At 64.1% G+C, this 22,409-nt stretch overlaps 2 protein-coding genes across 2 annotated transcripts in view; one reads left to right on the top strand and one right to left on the bottom strand.

Annotated features, from left to right (window-relative positions):
* Positions 1 to 5,086, top strand: part of TSPAN18 (tetraspanin 18) — a 190,504-nt gene extending 185,418 nt beyond the window's left edge. The window contains exons 9-10 of the mRNA XM_058305489.2: positions 186 to 269; positions 2,158 to 5,086. Of these exons, the coding sequence (XP_058161472.1) occupies positions 186 to 269; positions 2,158 to 2,205 (132 nt within the window). The 3' untranslated portion in view covers positions 2,206 to 5,086. The remainder of the gene's footprint in view (positions 1 to 185; positions 270 to 2,157) is intronic.
* Positions 5,087 to 22,130, bottom strand: TP53I11 (tumor protein p53 inducible protein 11). The gene is made up of 8 exons (XM_023592257.3): positions 21,876 to 22,130; positions 11,802 to 11,883; positions 10,924 to 11,073; positions 10,337 to 10,395; positions 10,081 to 10,129; positions 9,301 to 9,397; positions 7,820 to 7,921; positions 5,087 to 7,369 (listed from the first exon to the last, which is right to left on the bottom strand). Exons 3-8 carry the CDS (start codon positions 11,053 to 11,055, stop codon positions 7,236 to 7,238), a joined length of 573 nt encoding a protein of 190 aa, XP_023448025.1. The 5' UTR covers positions 11,056 to 11,073; positions 11,802 to 11,883; positions 21,876 to 22,130; the 3' UTR covers positions 5,087 to 7,235.
* Between the last annotated feature and the right edge of the window lie 279 nt (positions 22,131 to 22,409).

Here is a 22,409-nt window from a genome sequence, read left to right as displayed (position 1 = left end):
GTTCATGGTGTGTGTGCACCCCTGGCCCCTCGGGGACCCGCCCGCCCTCCCAGGACTGGAGGTGCCAGCTGCTGGCTGAGCTGCAGGGCCCCCGCCAGCTCCCAGGCTGGCACCAGTTCTGACGCCCGCCCCTGACCCCAGGTAACCCCTCTGTCTGTGGTTTCGCCTCTGTCCTCCCCTCCCAGGGTTGTTACACCGTGATCCTCAATGCCTTCGAGACCTACGTCTACCTGGCCGGAGCGCTCGCCATCGGGGTGCTGGCCACCGAGGTAAGTGCACCCCCTCCCTCCTGCTGCTCCCCAAGAGCAGGGCTCAGCGTGGCCTGGGGAGGAGCCCCCACGGCCTGCATCCCCAGCCACCCCATCTCCATTCCTTAACCCAGGGCCAAATGTGCCCCCCAGTAGGGAGAACACGGGTGGTGAGCCTGGCTATGCCCGTCCACTGCCTAAAATCGTCACCGAACCCTGGGGTGACACAGCCTTCTGCAGTGGAGATGGCCGCCTGCAGCGGGGACGGCAGGCCCCTCGAGGTTCCAAAGCATGGACTTCTCGAGGGAGAGCCGCTGGTTCTAGACCAGGCCCTTTCTCAGTGGGACGCTCAGGGCCGGTGTGGCCTTGTTAATGTCACCACGTGGTCTCAGTCCCCAAGGGCTCGCGAGCTCCCGCAAAGGCGGGCAGCTGCAATCCTTCCAGCCACCACCAGGGGGCGCCTCTGCCGCAGGAGGAGCCGCCGCCTCCCCTTCCCGCCCTCTCCGTGATGCCCACTTGGAGGCCCCGTGAGGTGGTGGGGCAGCGGTGCCCACCCCGCCCACTTCCAAGAAGGGGCACTCGGGGGCCATAGCCCGCCCGCGGTCTGCGGGGACACAACACCAGGCAGCCCGAGCCACAGCCTCCCGGCCCCACTCTGCAGGACCGCCCATAGGGGGCCCCCAGGACGCCTGCCACCTCACACCGCCTGGCACAGCGCTGGGTCCCCAGCCCTGCTTGGAGCTGAATGGAGGGAACTGAGCGCGGGGGAGCAGAGGGGTCTTCGCTTCTTTCAATTTTCCAACAAACGTACCGAGCCCCTGCGGTGCGCCAGCTCTGTTCCAGCTCTGGGGTGAACAAGACTCCTCCAGAGGCAGGAAACACACAATGAGCAAGAAACAAGCCTGCACACAGACCTGGGGACGCCCCAGGAGCAGCGTCCCGTGCCAGGAAGGGCACCGGCTTTGGAGTCCAGCTCCCGCCTCTGCCTTCGCCCAGCCCGCTTCCTCCTCTGCGAGATGGTGCTAAAGGCTCTGCGCCGGGGCTCCGTGGGGGCTGCAGGTGGCGGGGGCAGCCTCCCCGCGTGCAGGGGGCTCGGCGGGGCATCCGCCCAGGCGATCCCACCAGCACCCGCCGCCCCACACCCAGCCCACAAGCCTGTGCAGCCCTAAGGCAGGAGAGCCCTGCCCTGTGCCCTGTCCCGCCTGTCCTCCAGTGCTTCCCAGGATCTGACCCCTGGCTGCAGAGCATCTGCAGATCTGGTCAGGACGGCCACCCCGGAGTCAGGGCCCTGGCATGGGTGTTAGTGATTGTGCTCTCACAACTCCAGGAAGGCAGCGTCTGTTGCCTGTTAAAAACGGTCCCAGGAACCTTTCACACAGCACCTGCCATGCAGTGGGCACCGTCCTGTCGTTAGATAGCAGCTCATACTTAAATGCCACCACCTCCCTGTGAACTAGAACGGGGAGGGTGCAGGAGCCGCGAAGGGGTGGGAATGCCCGGACTAGCACCCTGGTTCTGTGGCTTGAGGCTGTGTGACTGTAGGCGGGTTACATGACCTCTCTGTGCATTTCCTGGTCTGTGAAAAGGCTCCCAAGAGTGCAGGTAGAAAGGTGTCTGGCACACAGGGAGCTCTCCGTACGTCCTCAGGCCTAGAGAAGGGCAGCGGGTGGTCCAAGCTCCCTGCTGGCGAGGAGGGGAGCTGGGATTCAGAGCCACATCTCGGTTTCCAAAGCTCCCCTTCTCACCGTGCGCTGCGTCGCCTGGAGGGTGTGAGGCGGCCAGGTGGGCCCACCCCGCTGGCACATCAGCAGCCCTGTCCTGCCCAGCGGCAGTGGGCCCCTTCCCCGGGGGCGGGCGGCAGGGAGGCCTGTGGGCTCGGCCCACAAGCCAACTCCTGCTTTCTTTGCAGCTTTTCGCCATGATCTTTGCCATGTGCCTCTTCCGCGGCATCCAGTAGAGGGTGTGACTGAAGACTGCGTACTTGCCCGCCCACCACCACCCAGCACCCCGCCCCTTCTCCCCCACCCCCAGCCCTGCCCTCTCGGCCCCTGGGGAGAAGGCGAGGGCACCGGGAGTGGACAGGAGAAGGGGCAGGAGGAAAACAGCTATTTTTTTAACAAAACACAATGAAGACAGGGACGGAGGCCCCCCCACCCGGGCTCTCCACGGGGACCCCCGCGCCTGACCCCAAGGTGCAGCCTGCGCTCAAGACCGAGCGAGCAGTGGCCCCAGGGCCTCTCCTCGGGAGCCTGGGCCCTCTCTTCCTCCCGGTTTCAGGACCCAGTGCCAAGAAAATGAGGATTTCCGCAACGAGGAGCTGAAAGCAAATCTCGGAGAGAGAAGTTGCGAAGCCCCGGGGAACCCCCAGGGGACTCAGCCACCGTGTCCCTGAACGCTCGGAACCTCCGGGGTGGACTTGACCTGCCTCTGGGCAGGGGCCACGAGGGGCTGCACACACTGGATCCAAGAACGGCCCAGCGGGCAGGGCCCGAGCTTCCCCCATTGGTTGGGCCAGACGATCTCGAAGGCCCAGAGAGGGGCATGACTTGTCCACAGTCACGCAGCACACCCGTGACAGTCACAAAAGCCTCCGGGCAGCCTGTGACTCCACCCAGCTCTGTGGTCTCAGCAGATCTGCCGACCACGGCCCTCGGTGGCCCCAGCACGGGGGGGTCCCTGGGCAAGAGGCGGCGGGCAGGCCAGGAGCCACCTCTTCCCGGCTCTGCAGCTAAGAAAACTCTGGCCTATGAGCCCACGGCCCTCTCTCTCGCCTCCCTATGGCTCTCTAAGCCCCCCAACACACACACACACGTGCACACGTGTCTTTTCCACACTGCCCACCTCTCCCTGCGACCCTCTCCCCTTCCTTCCTTGTTCTCCCCCCAGCTCCGTGGTTCCTGGGGCTGGAAAGAACCCCCAAGGCCATCCCTCTCCCCCCACCTCCCCGGAACTGAAGTCGGATGTCCTCCACAAGCTCCTGCCAGGACTTCTCCACGTCCACTTTCTCGCCTCCAGGGACGGAGAGCTCACTACCTCCCGAAGCAACCCTCTGCCTTTGGACTGCTCTGACTGTGGCGTCGGCTCAGTACGCGGAAGAGCGTTTCGGTTTTGGTGCTTTCGTCCGCAGCATCCCACCTGCGCTCTCTGCCCGACGCCGTCTCCCCGTGTGCCCGCTGGTCTCCGGGCGTCTCGCCATTCCTCCTGCACACGTTCCCTGCCCCCTCACCATCTGCGGCCCATTGCTGAGTGCTCCCTCCAGGCTCCGGCAGAGGGAGGGTTTCCCACCGACTCATCTGCACCCAACTTTGGATCGCCCGGTCCGCCGAGGTGCGGGTGGGCCCGGGCAGGGCAGCGGGATCCTGGCTAATGCCGCTGCCCGGGGAGGGGATGGAAGGCGCAGCATTCTGCCTCATCTCGTCTGCACGGTCCCACCTCGGGGTCCTGGGAAGAGCCGGCTGAGTCTCACAGGCCACCAGCGCCCTGTGCCAGCGCCTGGGGGGGCCAAGCTGTGGCGTTGAGCCCCAGCACTCCCCGGCCCCGGCCCCTTCTGGGATGCGCCCAGGTGCTCTGCCTGCTGTAAAGCCCACGCTGGAAGGCCACCTGCCCCGCGGCCTTGCTGTCCTCACTGGTCCTGGCCGTCTCCGGGCCGCCTAGCTGGGTCATTTCAACTTGTCCCCGTGAAAGCCTGCCGACGCCCCTAAGATGCCGCGCTCCCCGGTGGCCCCACGTCCTCCATGGAGCCAGGAGCTGGCGCCCAGCCCAGGTGGGGAGGGGTCAGGATCTGCCGCTATACCCCCACACATCACTCCAGCTGCCTGGGAGAGGCCCACGGCTGGTCTGAGTTTGATTTTTTTTTCAGTCCCAGGCTGAGTGGAGTTCAGGGTAAAACGGGCAGCCTGTGGCTCCAACCCAGGGGCACCCCAGCCTTCTGGGGCCTGCAAGGGAAGAGCACTGGACGCCTGGCCCCACCGCTCTCCTCCAGCCTCTTCTCCCACCCCCTCCTGGGCCCCTTAAAAAAGTTAGAGAGGGAAGATGGGAAGGAGGAAGTTGGGGCACGAGGCAAGGGAGGCCATGGAGAAACATCTGGCCAACATGGGCTCAGGGGGACCCAAGACTCAACTCCAAGGGCTTTCCTTCAGGTGCCAGGGAGCCTGAGCCAGGCCCTGGCTCCCTTGCCATTTGATTGCATTCTCAGGCCGGGAAGGGAAAGCAGGCGCTCTGCTCCCCCGAGCATCAGCCGGGCTGGTAGCTATTTGCAAGGCTGCCCGAGGCCATCCCTAGAAGGCTAATGGCAGCCGTTTGACTGCTTTGGGGTGGGAGTGGAGGGGCTGCCCCTTCACTACCCCCCCCCCCAGGACTCAACAGTCCACAGCTAGGGCTTCCTCTGACCCTACGAGCAGGGAGAGACACGGAAGGCCTTACGCTGCTGACGTTTCACCTTGTACTGAAAGCCAACTGCCTCTTCCAAAGCTGCCTCCCCTTGGAGAAGGGGCGTACGTCTTGCAGGCTGAAGTGGGGGCTCACCTCCCCCCCAGGGCTCCATCCATGTCCAGCCTGTGCTCGGGCCCCTCCCCAACCCTCTGCTTCTCTCCTGCCTACACCGGAAGGGCCCAGAGAGCACCCCCAAAACCAGCTGTGGCCTCAGCGCCCCCTGCATCCCCGGAAGCCCCCTCCCCTCTCCGTGGGCCCCATGTTGAAAGTCTATTTTGAAAATTGTCGATGTTCCCAGCAGTAGATAGAGCTAATTTATCATGTTTATCTCCTGTGAGACCCCCCCCTTTTATATTATATATCAAGAGGAGTTTTTTGTAATATAAAACAGGACACTCACACACTGATGGTTTTGCACTGGTTTTTGTGACTGTTTCTTACAAAAAGAAAAAGGACAAAGAATAAATAGTGACCGTGAAGAAAGATGGCCTGACCTGGGGTGGGGGCACGGGCCGTGGCAGGAGCCGGGAAGGGGGGCGCTGGGTTGTAGTCACAGGAGCAAGACACACACTAGGTTGTCCCCAAAGCTTTAGAGTGGAGAGCTGGGACCAGACATGGCATTCCCCGCCGGATCTGAGGCTCCCCTTTCCAACCGTGAACCCCCTGCCTTCGTGACTCCCAGCCTCGACGTGCCTTCCTAACCGACCCAGCTCCACGAGAGCCTGCCGGCCGTCCGGGCTTCACCGCGGGCCTTCGTGAGCAGCGCGCTATTTCACGGGCGCTTCCCTCCGCCATGGCTGTGACAGTCCCTGTCCCGGCGGGCTCAGGCCAGCCCACCGTGCCACTCCACAGCCGAGACAGCGGCAGCCTGGGGGGTTTGACCCAGGAGATTCCCAAAGGCAGCGCCTGACTCCAGAGCCCAGGCTTCCCACCGCCCTGCCCACCCCCGGGGGGCAGCTATCCGCCGTGGCCAGCAGCTGCTGGGGGGGCCACCCACCCATCACCCACTGCGGCATGAGCCAGACCTCACAGGCCAGGGGTCGGACGGGGCACTGCGCTCTAGGGGCAGGGGCACAGCCCACCAGCAGGCGACACCTCCCCCAAAGAAAGACGTGGGCGCCCGGCCCACCCAGGGCTCAGGATCAGGGGCCTGGGCTCCGGGGCAGAGGCACAGACAAGTGATGAAAGACAGATGCCAGGAGGAGGCAGGGCCCTTCAAGTCCTGCTCCTGCGTCAGCTCAGCCCGTGTCCAGCAGCACAGCCTGGGCCTAGCGGCCACACGGCAGGGGCCGTGCTGTGTCCCTGGGGCGGGGGCTGCCAGGGCAGGGTGCAGGGCAAGGTCGCCGAGGCCCCAGGCAGGGCCGCGCTGGGCAGCAGCCAGAGCAGGCTGGACCCGGGGACCCCTGGCTCCACCCCCCACTGCTCCAAGAGGAGAGGCGGCTTGGGGGCCCTGGGACTGCTCTCCTCGCCTCTCCCCAGAACACGCGCTGCTTTGCTGGGCCTGACCGCCCGCTGGAGGGAAGATGAGAAGCACGGACTGGGCAGGCGGCTAACTGCAGGGGCGGGCGGGGGCCTGCCGTCAGCCGAGGACCCTGGGGGCTGCTGGGTCCTACCTCAGGCCTCCCTGAGGGTGGTGGGTCAGGAGGTGCTGGTGGGAGGAGCTGGTTGCCGAAACGAGGGGTGCCAAGTCCTCCCCAGCCCTCCTTGGAGGCCGTCTGGGCGGGGGTCCAGAGGACAGCCCCCTGGGGAGGGGCTGGGGGGGCTGGTGCTGAGCTAGGCGGTCTCGAGGCCCAGGAGGGGATGCCAAGGGTCAAGGAAATGCCCCTTGCTTTCGTTGCTCACTTACAGGGGGCCTGGGTGTGGAGTCCCCGTGTGGCCACTTGTCCAGGAGGCCCTCTGGGCCCAGGCCGGTGGGGGGGGGCTCCCAGGGCCGTTTGGGGGCCTGGGGCAGAGGCAGCCCCAGTGGAGGAGCAGCCTGGAACCATGGCCCCAGGAGAGCTCGGGGGGGCCCGGCCTGGGGGTCCACACCTCGGCGGGCAGAAAGGGAGGTGCCAAGTCCAAGACGGCCCACCCCGCCTCCACCGCCCACGGCCGGGCCATGGGAAGGGGCGAGCGGGTGCGTGCGCAGGGTGGGGGGGGGGGCCTCCACGTGTGGGCAGGGCCCAGGGTCAAGTTCTCAGGCTTTCCAGGTGTGGACAGAAGCCCCTCTCGCAAAAGAAACAAGGGGTTCCCCCTGACCTCACCCAGCACCCCCAAGACTCAAGGCCTTCAGTCAGCGTCATCGAGGGGACCTGGAGGCCCAGAGACCCAAGAAAAGGAGGCGCTGCTGTGAGCAGGGGACGGGGGGCACACACCCCTGCCCCTACCCGAGCAGCTCAGACCTGGAGGCCCAGGAGTGCGCAGCGTCCAGGGAGGAAGGGCCGCGCCCGCCCCACCCGCCCTCCCCGCCGGAGCTGGGCCGGGCAGGGTCCTTCCAGCCTTCAGGAACCAAAGGGAAACCGAGGCCCCAGCGCCAGCCCGCCCCAGGCACGGGCGGGGGCCAAGGGCCGGCGGCTGCTAGACCTTCTTGGCTCTCCGGCCGACCTGGTAATAGTAATAAACGCTGACGGTGACGAACAGGAGGCGGCTGGCCAGGAGAAGCAGGACGCCCAGGGACACGAGGCCCGTCTCGGCCAGCGAGGCCGTGACCACTGCGGGAGAGAGGCCGGGAGGGGACCGAGGTCGGGGGGTGCACCCTTGCGCCCACAACGGGGCGCCACGCGGAGCCTGGAGCCCCGGCCGCCCCACGATCCCGCTGGCTGGCGAGAGCAGGCGCTGCCCCTCCCCGAGATCCCCAGGCATTTCTGTTCTGATGTCTCCCACGTGACACAGACTAGGACAAAGAGCGAGGACAGAATGCGCCAAGGATGCACGCGAGCAAGGGACTGTGGGAAGCAGGCGGTGCACGTGTGCACGGGAGGGCGCGAGGCCGCGGACCGGCCCAGGGACAGTCGTGAGCACAGCCCCCTGCCCCTCTTCCCTCAGACAGATCGTCATCGCTTCCGGGAAACCCAAGAGGCTCGAGGTCAAAGGCCAGGGCCAAAGCAGCCCTGCCCGCAGCCCCCACGCAGCCCGCCTCCCTCATGCACCTCAGGGCTCACCCAAGAACTGGACCCCGAAGTAGCAGGCTTCAGTGAGCAGCGTCCACCGGATGATGACTTTCTCGGCAGTGTACAGGGCGTTCCACATGATCAGGGAGATGCCTGGGGGGGGGACAAAAGGCAGGCTGGGGGGCGGGGCGGCTGGGCCCACCCACCGCTGGGCGCAGGGAGAAGACAGCCAGGGTCAGGCACCCGCCCCCCAGGGTACCCCTTTAATCAAAGCCTATCCTTCCCCATCTCATCCCCTCCAGGCTCAGCTCTGCTGCTTCAGCCAATAAAATCATTCCAGCTCAGTAGGGAACACTGGCAGGTCCCTTGCCCTCCCGGGGACTCGGTCTCCCCCCTGTGGAAGGCAGCGCTGGGCTCCAGGCACCCGGCCCACACCAGTGCTGTCTCCCCACGACTGCTGATGGGAGCCGTGAGTTAAAGGGCTGCCTGATCCTACTATCGTATTTTCTTTGCACACAGACTCCTGGACACAGTAAAGCCAAGCTCGTTAAGGAACCACTTTTTAAAAATTCCCTGAGGGGAGTGAGACAACCACATATGGAGTGGAATAGCCATCAGCTTGGACCCTACCAGGCCGGCTTGTTCAGAGCCCCAGGGTCGGCTGGCTCTGAGTACTAGACAGGTACGCGTCTCGTTTCAGCACATCTGGACCCGTAACTCCAGCTCTCCCACGGCGTGGGCGCTGTGCTAGAAGCTGCGCCAGGCCCCAGCACCCCTGCCCCAGCCATAGCTCACCTGGCCCTTGAAGGCTGCGTCCAAGTGCAATTGGCACAAGCCTGGGGATTCGGCATGTGCAAAGGCATGGGGGCCTTTTGAAACTGGGGACAATGCATCATCGGTACAGTCGGAGGCCAGGACACACGAAGGGATGGGGGGGTAGGCTTGGGAAGGCAAGCTGGAGCCACCCCACAGAGACCCTGAGTGTCAGGTAGAGGAGCTGTGACTTTCTTCTGCAGGCAATAGGGAGCCACAGAATGTTTTGGAGAAGGAGGAAGGACATGACCTGTGCTGAACAGCCACTCCGTGTAACTCATGTTAGACATAAAAGGTGGTTCAAAGGAGACCCAAGGAGGCCCGCACCCAGGCGGGCCCGCACCCAGGCGGGTCTGCACCCAGGTGGCAGCTCTGTGAGGGGTTTTGCAGACACCACGTGGATTCCGCCTCGTCTTGTAGGCTGTGAGGCTGTGGGGGCGGGGCCTGGGCCTCATTCGCCTCTGTAGCCAGTGCCCAGCACGGTACACAGTACACAGCAAGCACTCAATAACTGCTAGCTAGTCCCAGGTGATGGCAAAAACGGAGCCCCCTCCACCGGGTGCATTCTGCCAGCGGCCACCAGATGGCAGTACGCGCCCAGGAGAAACAAACAGCCGCGGGCGCGCGGGGCTTGCGGCGGCAGCCCCTACAGCGGGGAGGGAGGCGCCCTCAGCCCCGGGGGGCCCCCCAGCCGCCACCCCTCCTCCAGCCACACTCACTGAGGAGGGCGCCGCCGTAGAGGCGGATGGGGGTCTTGTTGGTCACCTCGGCTCCATCGAAGATGGCGTCGTAGAGCTGGTCAGGGAAGGTGAGGGCCTGCGGACACCGGACAGCACCAGGGGTCGGACCGGCCCCCAGGAGAGGAGGGGGCCCTGTCGACACACGCCCAGGACATTTCCTTCCCTGGAGCAGGGCTGACGTCTTTGGGGGGAGGGGCTCAGGGTGGACCCGACAACTGCCCCCCGACCCACTCCGCGCCAGGACAGAAGGCTCTGGGGCTCCCGGGAGCAGGAAGCCCAGGCGGGACCGGGAGTCGAGGACACGGGTGGGGACGAGCGCCAGGAGGCCGGGCCCAGGGCGGAGGCCTCAGCGCGACGGCAAGGCTGGGAGAGGCGGCTGGGGCAGGGCTGGGGGCCAGGGCCAGGGCCAGGGGACGGGCTGGGGGAGCCAGGACCAGGGCCAGGGGACGGGCTGGGGGAGCCAGGACGAGGGCCAGGGCCAGGGCCAGGGGCGGGCTTGAGGTGCCAGGGCCAGGGCCAGGGCTGGGGGATGGACTGGGGCGGGCTGGGGGTGCCAGGGCCAGGGCCAGGGCCGGGGGCGGGCTTGAGGTGCCAGGACCAGGGCCAGGGCCGGGGGATGGACTGGGGGCCCTAGGGCCAGGGCCAGGGCCGGGGGTGGGCTGGGGGCGCCAGGGCCAGGGCCAGGGCTGGGGCCAGGGGCGGGGGCGTGCTGGGGGCGCCAGGGCCGGGGCCAGGGCCGGGGGCGGGCTGGGGGCTCACCACGATGGCCATGCCGGAGAAGAGCACAGCAGACAGCAGCTGCCAGACCCTGCGGAGGCGAGGGGGCGGGCGTGGAGAGGAAGGCGCGCCAAGCCCCTGCCCACCGCCTCCCGACGCCAGCGGGCCTGGCCCTCGCCAGCCACCATGCGGGTGGATTCCAAAAGCAAGAAGATCCCGGCGCAAGACAGAGCGGGGGGTCTTCTGCTCCCCTGCCCCACCGCCCCAGAGACCCCTCAAAACACCCTCAAGCGCTCACCTGAGGCCCAGAGGCTCCCGGACAGTAAACTTGATTTCATTGCCCAGGACCTGGCTGATCTGTGGGCACAGAGGGTCAGAGGCGACGCCCAGCCCAGCCTTCCTCTCTCAGAGGCCCCGGCGTGCCCAGACACCCACCTGGGCACTCAGGCTGGGGCTCAGACTGCAGGTGCCCCCGGGCCCACCTCCCCCGACCTGAAAACCTGGTGACCGAGGGCAGGCTCAGGAGTCTGCCAGCCACGAGCTTGCACCCTGACTCTGCCCCTTACTGGTGTGGCCTCGGGTGAGTTGCTTAACCTCTCTGAGCCCGTTTCCTCATCTATCAAATGGGCTAATAATTGCACCTAGGTGCTCAGGCCTAGTGATATTAAATGACGTTTGTAAAGTACTCGACATAATACCTGGCACATAAGGCTCAATTAATTCTAATTCGTAATACCTAGCACATAATAAGGCTCAATTAATCTGTTTTCATTATTATTATTATTCCCCAGCCACTCCATTACATTTTGAGAAAAATGCGCTAACTCCTGGGCCCCCGCGGCTTGCCGGGACTGCGGCGCCTTCCCTCGGCACCCCGGGGCCCACCTTGGAGCGGTGCACCTCCCCGTCGTCGTCCTCCCCGCCCACGCCCAGGATCTTGCGCGTCTTCAGGCGGCTCACGAGGTCCGTCTGGCTGTGCTTCTTCATGAGAGGCGGGGGCTGCTGCTTGGCCGCCATCCTGCCCCGGGGCCACCTCTGCACGGGGCCAAGGGGAGACACCGGCCTCAGGCGCTGCTTGCGCAAGGGCTGCCAGGGCGCAGAGCCTTCCCAGACCCCAGAGAAGGGTCCCACGGGAGGGGAGGGCCAGCCCCCCCCCCCACACACACACACGGCCTGCTGTGCCCGTCCTCCGCCCTCAGCCCAGGCAGGGGCACGGGACAGCAGCCGGGAGCCAGCCCCAGACTCGCTCTGCAGTTGCCCAGGCGGGTGAGGCCGGGTGAGGCCCCGCCCCTCGGCGGCCTCGGCTTCCTCATCTGTAAAGGGTGGGGCAGGTGCACCTGCTGCCCGCTGGCCTGGCACACCCGGGGGCCTGGGCTGGAGGGAGTCTCTGCAGGGGGGCAGTCAAGACTTGAGGAGAGGGAGGGCCGGCCAAGCCAGGGTCTCGGCCCACCACTGAACTTCACCCAGACACCCCCAGCACCCAGCAAGGACCCCTTCCACCCCCACCTTTCCCAGACAACCTCCTTCGAACCTGCCAGGACTGAAGAAGGCGGGGAGGGGGAGGGGGGGGAACGGTGCTTGGGTCCCTCTGGGCCCGAGGAAACAGCCAAGAGCGCAGGCAGGGGCTCCGGGGAGGCAAGCCAGGCACCCCGCCCAAGCCTCACCCCCTCCTGGCCATCAGTGCCCCCCACCCATCCCTCCATGGCGGTCCCCAATCCCCGGGCATCCCCAGGCCCACCCAGGGCCAGGGCTTGAGCACCTACTGTTTACTGGGTGCTGCTCTGGGTGCTGGAGATGCAGAGATGAACCGCGGGCCAGTCCTCACCCTCAGGCAGCACAGAATCTCTGCAGTGAGACGGGGCGTCAGTGGAAAAGGCCCGCGTGGCCGGGGAAGCCTGCAGGGGCAGCCCAGGGCCACCTTCAGGCCTTGCGCCCTTTAGTCCCAGCCCCCTGAGACGGGTGCTGGGCACACCCACTACAGATGAGGAAAGCAGCTCAGCAAGGTTTGACAGGACCAGGCACCGTTCTCCCAGCATCTCCTCTCCACTCACAGCCACGCTCTGGTGAGGCAGGACAACGAGCCCATTTAGAGAGAAGGCCCCCGAGTCGCCTGTGCCCCACGAGGCCTCCCACCCGGCTCGGGTCCAGGCCGCCCCCACTGCTTGGCCCCCAGCAGGTCGCATCCTTCCCCCACCGGTCAGGGTGCAGAGGCTTCCCTGGGGACCCCTCCAGTTTTTGAGTCTCCCAGAATCTTAAAACAAAATGAAGCATGCAAACAAATAAACCTCAGAGCAGAAAATCAGAAACTGGGGTGTTCGAGTGAGGTGGGGCTGGCAAAGTTAGCGCCGCGCCCGCTGGGAAGGCAGGCTTTGACTCAGCAGCACAGTCCTGCGTGGGGCTGGGGCCCTGTCCCAGCGCCTCGGCCGCCTGCCTCCACCAAACCACTGCCTTCTCTTGGGGCCGGAGAGAAGCTCCCATAGCTCGGGGTGCCTGCCGCAGCCAGGAGGACCTGCTCCAGGCTGCCCACGGAGGCCAGCGAGCCCCGGCTGAGAACGGCCAAAGGCTCCCCAGGCTGGGCCGTGCCTTGCCTGGCCTTTTTATTTTCAAACTTACTTAGAGCAAAATTGAGCTTCTTTGTTGTACAGGTCTACGAATTTAAACAGAGATTCAGGTAATTATCACCTTGCAATCAGGACACGGAGCAGTTCCATCACCCTAAAAAACCTCCCTTGCGCTGCCCCAGGCCAGCCCCCTCCAGCCCCCGGGGACCACTGATCTGTTGGCAGGTCCCATGGTTTTGTTTTCTCCGTGCTAGCGTAGAAATGGCATCGTACGGTACAGAACCTTGGGAGGCTGGCTTCTTTGATGCAGCATAATGCGTTTGCGATTCCTCCGAGCCGTTGGGTACCAATAGTTTGTTCCTTTTGATTGCTGAGTAGCATTCCAAGGCCTGGATGTAACAGCTGGTTTATTCATTCACCCACTGAAGGACATTTGGGACGTTTCCAGTATTTGATGATTATGAATAGAGCTGCCATAAACCCCTGTGTACAGGTTTTTGTGTGAACAAAAGTTTTTATTTATCTTAGGTAAATACCCAGGAGTGGAATGGGTGGGATGTATGAGAAATGCATCCTTAACTCTAAGAGAAAGTGCCGAATGGTTTTCCAGAAAGGCTGGACCATGTTGCTCAACCTCCTCCCCCGCCACACACACCCAGTAACGTAGGAGTGTTCTGGCTCCTTCCAACACTTGGCACGGTCGATCTTTTTATTCTACCCCTTCTAACAGGTTCCCAGGACGGCCATGCTATCTGATTCGTCTTGCTTTGTCCCCTGCTGGCCACGTGACCTTGGCCAAGTCATCTCCCTGCTGAGCCTCAGTTTCCCCATCTGTGAAATGAAGCCATAATTCCCACTTTCTAGGGATTTTGGTGAAAAATAAAAAGACAATGCACAGCACCGCACGTTCAAATGAAGGAACAGCATTTGGTGAGGACCTGCTGTGAGCCGGGTGCTGGGTGGGAGTCAGGGCCCCTGCCTCTAACGAGCTCACAGCCCTGTGGGGAGGGGGAGGCGATCCGATCACCACTGATGTTAACCGGATTCTGGCAAGTCATTTTCCTCCGTGAGCCCTGGTGAAAGGAGAACAAGGGCCCTTACCGTTCCCCTGGGGCTGGTCTGAGGAAAAGCAAAACAATGGACAGTAACTCCTTTGTAAGGTGCTGGCCAACTGCTAAAGCCCCCAGGCCGGACGCTTCAGAACTTAGCTGCTAAAGGCAATCCTTTGGGGTCCCATCCCGGTCTACGGTCTACCCGTTCTTCCTGTATGGCTATAGGGAAGTCACTTAGTCTCTCTGTGCCTCTGTCTCTGTAGTTGGGAAAATGAGGCCCCACGCCAGGAGACTATTGTGAACATAAAAGATCCGTCTCCATGAGGGTGTGGGGTAGTGCCTGGCCGTGGACAGTACCCAATAAAGATGAGCGATTATTAGCCGCTGGCCCCCACCCCTCCCAGCGCTCCCCGGGGCAGTGGCTCTGGGTAGAGGCCAGGGACTGGGGGATCAGGAAAGGGACCCAACTAGGATTTCCTATCTTGCTGACCCCATTGGACAAAGCTCCCAGACCTGACTCACACCGCACAGGGCTGGGACCCAAGCCGCAGCCCTCCAGGCCTGAGCTGTCAGTGACCCCAGCTCAGAGGGTGGGAGGCACCCAAGGATTAGAGATGCTGATGCCCCCCCACTGCCACCACCCTCGGCACCCCAGGCTCGAGCCCACCCCCCTGGCCGCCAGCAGCTTCCCTTGCAAAGCAAAGCACGTGGGGCACGGAGAGTGCCAGCCTGAGCCAGAAGCACGGGGAGGGCAGGCTGGGGGGTCGGGGTGCTGGGGATGGGGCTGAAGTGGGACTGCAGCACCCTGGGCTCCACGTGGCATCCAGCATCACTCACGGGAAGGACAAGTCTTACCCACAGGCACTGCCAGCAGGTCCCAGGGGCAGGTGGGACCCACACTGTGGCCACCCAGGAGCCCAGCCCCAGCAGTGAGCTCATCACCCATGAGGGCCCCTGCTGCCCACCTGGGAGAACGGAATCTTGAACCCTAATTCCAGGGAGGGGGAGCCCCCACCCCTGAGCACAGCTCTCTGCTCTGAGCAGTCGTCTTGTCTCCTCACTCCCCAGATGGGGTGCAGCCCGAGGCAGGCAAGCAGGCAGCTCCAACACCCGGGCACACCCCGCCACCGCCCCAGTATGCCCCACTCCCAGGGCAAAGCACGCACGTGCCTGAGGCAACTCCTTTAGGCCTGGCACCATTTTAAGCTGACAGCACCCAGCGCCTGCACCCACCCCTGCTCCCTGGCCAAGCGTTGGCTTTGGGGCTGCCGGGTCGGGGTTCTGATCCTGGTTGCGCCCTCCGAGCAGCCCACCCCGTGGTCCTGCGGGCGGACAGAGGGGTGTGTGCAGGCGCCTGAGGGCAAGGCACCCTGCCCAGGGCGGGGCCTGGCTCGCTCCATCCACTTCCCTTTCCTTCTCCCTTCAGCTGTGCACGATGGAAAAAGCCTCCCTGCCTGCCAGGGCTGGCCCGCTTCCTCTCCTGACCCAGCTCTTTCTGCAGGGCCCCCAGGGCACCCCCAGGTGCCAGGCTGCGGAGGCTGTCGGGGACAGGGTGGGAGGACCTGCCCAACAAGGAAAGGGAAAATGGGGCCCTGAGTTCATGGCCCCCCACATTCTGTTCCTGGCTGGCCTCCCCTGACCACAATTCCCACGGCCCCCCAAGGCACCCAGCAAATCGGTCCTCTCCACGGCAGTTCCCGCTTCTGAGCCTTTGCCCATGCCCCTCCCCAAGCGGGAAGGCCCTCCCTGCGCCCCCACTCTCCCCACTGAAATCCTGTTTTAGGGCCACCTTTGCCCCTGGCTACAGCGACCTCTTCCTCCTCCGGACTTGGATGATGGGTCTCAGGGCCACTGGCCCCTGGCCGCCTCCAGCCTTTTACTCCTAATCATTTCGTGGGTCTGAGTCCCGGAGGCTGTGAACGGGCTAAAGGCAGGTGGGTACGTGCTCAAATGGCCACCTTCCCCAGGGTCGTGGCCTGGGCACTGTGTCCACAGGGGAGGGACGAGTGTCAGTCGGGCTAAGGCACCAGGCCCCTGACCCTCCCCGCATGTCAGATGCACACGCCCGCGGACCTGGCAGGGCCCACGGAGAAGCCCAGCTTCATCCCGCACGTCACAGAGCCGGTCTGTCTACAGTGGCATCGGAGCAGGAGACCAGGAAAGATCTGCCAGGAATCCTCAGGGGCGGGGAGGCAGAGAAGAGGTCAGGATTGGAGAGAGGCCAAGCAAAGCCCCAAAAGGCTAAAGGGAAAGGTGAGGGTGGGGAGAAGGGACTTGTCAAGAGGTGGAAGTGGGAAGGGAGTGACAGAGTGGGGCTGGGGGACACATACTTAGTGAGTGGGCAAGCTTGGGCTCAAATTCCCGATTTCTCTTCATTGCTGTGTGACCTCAGGAAAGTTACTTAACCTTTCTGAGCCCTCATTTCCTCATCTGTGAATCCAGACTACTTCTATTTAGCTGAGAAAACGCAGCCTAGGGACCTGGCACCTGGATGTGCTCTATAAAGGACAGCAATTATTATCAACAGGGAGCTGTCCAGGCCCTGCCTGGGCAGACCAGGAGGGGCTGGGACATCATTCACATGCAGATCCTGGAAGACCTTCCCCACCCCCTATGTCGCCTTTCCAGGAGGCTTGGTTTCCATAGAAACAATGGACCACAGAGCTGTCCCTGACATGGAGACTGCTGCACCCACAAAGGCTGGCTGAGGAACCCGGCAGTGGGGGTAGGGGGGCGGGGGCAGAGGGGTCCTCGGAGCCCAGAGCACCCAGCAGAGGCCGAGCCTCCTGGTGAGGAGTCACTGGCCCTGAGCGCGGCAGCCAAGGGCCAGCTGCCTTCACAAACCAGACTCGGGGACAGCAGGCCCGTCCTCCCCCACCGGGTAACGGAAGTGGGGCAGGCACGGCCCCAGGCCTGGGGATGGCACAGACGGGGAGCCAAGCACATCAAGGCCAGAACCCTGTAACCCCACCACAACCCCCTGAGAAGGGCTGTGCTATCACCCCCATTTTACAGAGGGGGAACTAAGGCTCAGGTGACCTACTCACGTGTCCTGGAGGTACGCGGCAGAGCCAGGATTCAAACCAAGCCAAGTGTGCTTTAACTGGACACCCTGAGAGGAGCTGGCCTGGAGGTGGCTGGTGAACTTGACCCCCCTCGAAGCCGTCGACCCCATCACGTCTCTCCAAAGTGGGAACGCCTCCCTCTACTTAGGCTGCAAACGTGGGCCCTGCGGGTCCCTGGTGGGCTGCCAGCTTCGAGCCCCCACCCTGGAGGCCAGCCTCCCTTGGGCTAAGGACCTGGAAGGCCTGCACGGAGACTCATTGTTCTGTTATCACATTGGAGCAAAATAGCTGGAAATGGGGTCTGGGACAGGGCAGCGCAAGGAGGGGGCAGTGGGCAGAAAGCTTCGAGGCCCAGCGACAGAAAGAAGAGAGGGCAGGGGGAGCCTTCTGCTCCCGGCGGGGGGGCTGCGGCCCCAGCCCAGGAGGCTGAGGGGGAGGCCGTCTGGAGCTCAATGAGCTTCCGGGCAGGTCTACCTGGGGCAGCCCTAGAGACCCAGAGCCGTCAAGGGGAGCTCAGGCCCGGGGTTAAAGAGATCTGTGTTCGAGTATCAGTTCTGCATATCTTTGGGCAGATAAACCTCTCAAAGGCTCAGTTCCTTCCACCGACTGAATTGCCATGATCATGCCTACAAGGCGGGGGGGGGGGAGGGTTAGAGCTAATCCTGGGAAGTTCCAGGGGGAAGGGGGGCTTCGCTGACCTCATCACGGCCGCCTCTGGGGGGCAGGTTTGGCCGGAGGGTTGTCAGGGCACTTGGGCTAAGGGGGGAAGTGGAGCGAGGCTGCGGAGCCGCAGGGCCCACGGCTTGCTCCCTGGGCTCGCTCGCCTTCAGTCCCTCGAGAGCAAAATGATTCCACCGGCCCGGCCGGGCTTAGTGGGCCAGCCTTAGTCACACGTGTCTCTCGAGGAGGCCGCCAGCCGGTCGAGGGCGGGGCTGTGTCACCCATCGCTCATCGCCCCGGCATCACCGCTGGACTTGTCATCCGTCATCCGAGGGTGACAAAGGGGCCGGCCGGGGGGAGGGAGGGAAGGGGACAGGAGCGAATCCTGCTGCTGCTGCGACCAGCCCACCCTGTGACAAAGTCAGGCGGTCAAGAAAAGGCTGGCCCACCCCCCACACCCCCACTTCCAGGACCTTCTGGAACACCAGCCCGCTGGGGACTGGGCGCTGGGCGCTGGCCCCGAAGGAGGGAGGCTGGTCTGTGTGCCCCGAGCCCCTGGGCTGGGAGGACAGCTGAGGCTATGGTCAGTTCCTGTCATCACTGCTAAGCGGCAGGCCCTCTTTGGGACTCTGTGTCCTCGTCAAAAAAAAAAAAATGGGAATGTGGTCACTGGGCCCCATTCTGGCTCTGAAATTCATGATTTGGCTTCCAAACCCTGCCTCTCGCTACCCACGCTCAGGCCCCTTGCTCCCACCCCCAAACCCCCTCCGCTGCGCTCTCGGCAGACACATATACTGCTCTCTCCGTCGCTCCACTGAATTCTCTCTCCTTTGAAGGCACTCAATCACCAGAAAGGCAGAGGAAAGCCCAAACTTTCCTCCCAAACATCGCTGAGGCTTCAGAGGCAAAAAAATAAACACTCCCCACCGCGTGGAGAGGGTGAGGGCAGGGCAGAGCAGGCGCAAGACGCAGGGGACACCCTTGGGACCCCTCCCCGGGGCCTGAAGCTGCTGCAGTGTCCACGGCAGGGGCTCCAGCCCCCCGACCACCGTCCACCACTCAGAAGGCCCCCGGGAGGCTTCCCCATTCCAGTGGGCGGCCACAGGAGAATCTCGGCCCCTTTCCACCCAGGAGAGACCGTGTCCCGGCCCTCAAGGACAGCTGGCTTCCGGACTCAGGGCTCTCGTGCAGCAGGCAGCTCCCACCCCGGCCCCCTCAGCTGCTCGGGAACTTGGAGGGGGGAGAAGAGGAAGGCAGGAGGGGAAGGGAGGGGAATTTCCTGGAAGGGATGCTCCCCAATTTCGAGCCAACTTTTTTCAGAAGCGAGTGGTGATTTGTCTGGTGGGTGAGTTGGAGGAGGCAGGCGGAGGCGCCTGCACTTTTCCCAGGACAGGGAAACCGTGTCCCCCAGGATTTGGGACTGTGGCTTGGCGGTTAAATGAGCGAGGGGGTCACAACTCAAAAGGCCTGCGCTTTGATCCTGCTCTACCACTTTCTAGCTGCATGGCCTTAAACCAGTGGCCCTGATTCCCTGTGCCTCAGCTTCCTAGTCTGTTAAATGGATATAATAATGGCATCGACCGCACAGATGAGAAATACACAAGAAGCATCTAGAACACTACCTGTTTCGCGGTAAGCGCTCAATAAGAAATGTTGCTGTTGTTATTTTCAGACTTGGAGACCTAGCTTCTTTACCTCAGTTTCCCCCTTGAACAAAGCAGCTCCAGAACAGAAAGCATGCTTAGAAGAGGGTGGCCACAGGAAAGAAGAGGGGAGAGAGAGAACAAGGGTCACTTTGGGTCAAGAGAAAGATGCTGTTCCCACCGGTGGGCGGGTGAGCCTGGAGAGGGGCTGGGAACTGCTCCCAGGAGACTTGGGGTCCCTTGGGGACACTAAGCCTGGGGGGCTCACCTCCACGTCCCCAGCACTTGGCCCGGCCTGGCCCTGGAAGGGAGGTAGCCAGTTGCTGAATGAATGATTGAGATGCAGGGTGCAGGAAATGTGTGCTGAGCCAAGCGTCCGAGCATGAGGCACTCGGCCCTGCCACTGCCACTCCCCAGCTGAGCCCTGGGGTGACTAAACATACCATTTCTAGCATTACTTCCCTCATCTGGAAAATGGGGAGGCTTCGTCCCTGCCCTGTCAGCTTGGACAATCTCTTTCCCCATCCACTTCCTCCACCCCAGTGGCACTGCCCTCAGGGCCTTTGCACCAGCTGTTCCCTTTGCAGGCTCTTTCCTTCCTGCAGCTGTCTGCACAGCTCACTCTCTCACCTCCCTCAGGTCTGGGCTCAAAAGTCACCTCCTCAAGGAGGCCTCCCTGAGGGCCCTCTTTTAATGGTGACCACGCCCCAACAGCCCCCACCCAGCACACTACATAGATGGCTTATTTTATTGGTTGTCTGCCTCCCCCTTTAAACGTCAGCTCCATGAGGGCAGGCATCTTCATTTTGCTCACAACTGTCTTCTCAGTGCCTGGAACTGCGCCGGGCACCTTGCTCAATAAGTCATTTTTGGCTCAGTGATCACAAACGTTTTGTTCAGTGAAAAGTAAAGAACAGGACTGTGACTATGAGGGATTTCTGTTAATCCCACCCCTTGCCCACCTCACCCCCTCCTTCCAGCAGGGAAGAGCCCTTCCTCCAGCAAACGGGGATGGCCCCACTGAAGGTGGGACTGGGGAGGGGGAAGGCAGGAGTCATGGCCCTGCAGGGACCAGCAGGTGGTGACAACGAGGCATGGGTGAAGGGGCTTTGAGCCTCCGTCCTCCACTGCAAATTTGGAAGGATGACGAAGTCGAGGACTTGTGGGTAAGAGAGAAAGTCCCGCTGGCTCTCAGGACGTTGGGGCCCGCGGGCCACCGCAGGGACCAGGCAGCCCCATTACAGACGCGACAAAACAGGGCTGGAGAAACGCGCTGTCTTGTGTCCTAACAATCCAGCAAGGAAAATCCTTCTCTCCTCTCGGGTGGGCTGAGTTTGTCTGAGCTGAATGCGGGGCTATGGTCCCGCTGTGGACATTGCCCCCTCCCGGCTCTTCAACCAAGCGACCCCCGTGCCCCTGGGATCTGCGCACCGCAGGAAGGGCTGCCTGGGGTGGGGTCCAGGGAGCGACAGGGTGGCGACAAGGCGGCGGTGGGCACACCTGAATCCCCGGGCCTTTTCTCCCCTCAGGCCGGCCGCACGAAGAAAAGTTGGAAGGAAACAGCCAGGAAGCGGGGGGTGGGGGGCGATTCGGCCCCGGCTGTCCGCGCCGGCCTTCGGCGGGGCCTCGGCTTTTCCGCCTCCGCCCGCTCCTGCCCCGCCCCCGCGCTCCCGCAGAGAACCCCGCTTCCCCAGGGCCGCGAGCAGGCGGCTGGAGCCCGGGACTGGGCTGGTGGGGACCCAGGGGTCCCCGAAAGAGCTCGCGACCCTGGCGAGCGCGCCGGCGGTGGGGGCGAAGGTTCTGTTTTGCCAGACCCTGGCCGCTCCCTTGCCCGTGACGGGGGATGGGGGTGGGGGCGTGCAGGGTTGAGGGGCGCAGCCCTCCTAGTGCCGGGCCAGTGGCCCACACTGCCCCCTTCCTGCCGCTCGCGCGGCTTAGGGAACGTGGCGGTGCTGGTTCCCTCGCCACCTGTGTCCCCTCTCCAACTGGGGTGAGGCGCAGCCACCGTTTCCGGCTGCTCCTCCCCAGGCTGGGGGGGGCGGGGGTCTCTCCCTGCCTTGCCCCTCCTCCCTCCAATCTGTTCCTGATCTCGGGCTTTAAGACACCCACTTTCTGAGACCGGGGGAGTGAGGGCTGGGGTCCCCAGGCCCGGAGCTCCGGCTGGCTGCTCCTTCCCCCGCGCCCCCGCCACCCCGTCCCTCCGGCCCAGCGCCCCCACGGCCACGCAACCAGGCGGTCGGGCCAGACTTGCGGGCAGCGGGCACACGGCCCCCTCCGTCCGCCAGGCTGCGGGGGTGGGGCGGGGGCGCGCAAGTTTACCCCACGCACTCTCCGGACCCGGGAACAATGGCGGGGGCGGGGGGAGGCAGCGAGGAGAGAGGGAGGGGGGGAGGGGACAAGGAACCGAGCGGGAGGGACAGTGTCAGCCCCCAGGGGAAGAGAAACTGCTTTTTCGTTCTGTTTCTCTTCGGCTCAGGCGGGGAGCGCCAGCCCGAGAGGGGGAGGCCGGAGGCTGAAAGAGACGGTGCGAGGAGACGACGGAGGGAGAAAGACCGGGATGAAAGGGAAACCGAGTCAGGGGACAGGGCTGCGAGAAAGAGAGCGCGAAGGAGAGGAAACAGAAGGGGCTGCGGGACAGCGCCTTGGAGAGCACAGCCCGGGCAGAGAGCGCCCCCGGTGCCGGGGGAACCTGCCGGTGCCGAGAGCTCCGGGGCGCCCGGCCCGCACGCACGGGGGTCCTCGCTGCCCCCAGCAGCCCCAGAATCGGCGCTGGGCTGCGCTGCGCAGGCACCGGCCAGCCGGCGGCGGGAGGGGAAAGTGCGAGGCTGCGAAGCCGCGGCGGCGAACAGAACTTACGTTCCCAGTGCGCGCTGGCGCGGGCGCGGCGCGGGGCTGGCGTGCGGGCGGGCGGTCCGGCCCTCGGGCGCCTCACATCGCGCCGCCCGCGCGGGGCAGGGCAGAGCCGAGTCGGGCTGCACTGCGCGCGGCGCCCTCCGCGGCCGGGGTTTACCCTCGTCTGGCGGCCCGCGCTGGTCCCTCCTCTCGGTTCCGCGCGCAAGCCAATGGCGCGCCTTCCCCTCCCACGCACCGGGCTGCCTCGCCCCCGAGGGTGGCCGCCGGGGCGGGCGGGAGAGAGGGGTTGGGGGGCCCGCGCTCCCGGGCTCCCCGGCCGAGGCTTTCTCGGGGACCGCCTGCGGGTGGCGCACTCACGCCCCGGGAGGAAGGTGCCTGGGAATCGAAAGGCGGGCGGCGAGAACCTGCGCGCCCCGCGCAGCCCAGAAGCGCAGCCCGGGAAGAGTTTCTGGGCGAGTTGCGAAGACTGCGCCCCTTGCTTCCATTATCAGCGCTCCCACACCACGCTGTCTTAAATACCTCTGCGGTAACCCCCAG

Source organism: Dasypus novemcinctus, chromosome 10 (genome assembly GCF_030445035.2).
Source record: "Dasypus novemcinctus isolate mDasNov1 chromosome 10, mDasNov1.1.hap2, whole genome shotgun sequence".
NCBI classification, from domain to species: domain Eukaryota; kingdom Metazoa; phylum Chordata; class Mammalia; order Cingulata; family Dasypodidae; genus Dasypus; species Dasypus novemcinctus.
Note: the sequence above shows the minus strand (reverse complement) of the source record. Positions and strands in the feature narration are given on the sequence as shown.

What these genes read in the sequence shown, in the direction of transcription:
- TP53I11 (XM_023592257.3), bottom strand. Translation starts at nt 11,055, where the DNA reads ATGGCGGCCAAGCAGCAGCCCCCGCCTCTCATGAAGAAGCACAGCCAG. An exon ending in CGGGAGCCTCTGGGCCTCAG is followed by an intron (nt 10,130 to 10,336) that starts GTGAGCGCTTGA and finishes TCGCCTCCGCAG; the next exon opens with GGTCTGGCAGCTGCTGTCTG. An exon ending in TCTCCGGCATGGCCATCGTG is followed by an intron (nt 9,398 to 10,080) that starts GTGAGCCCCCAG and finishes CGGTGTCCGCAG; the next exon opens with GCCCTCACCTTCCCTGACCA.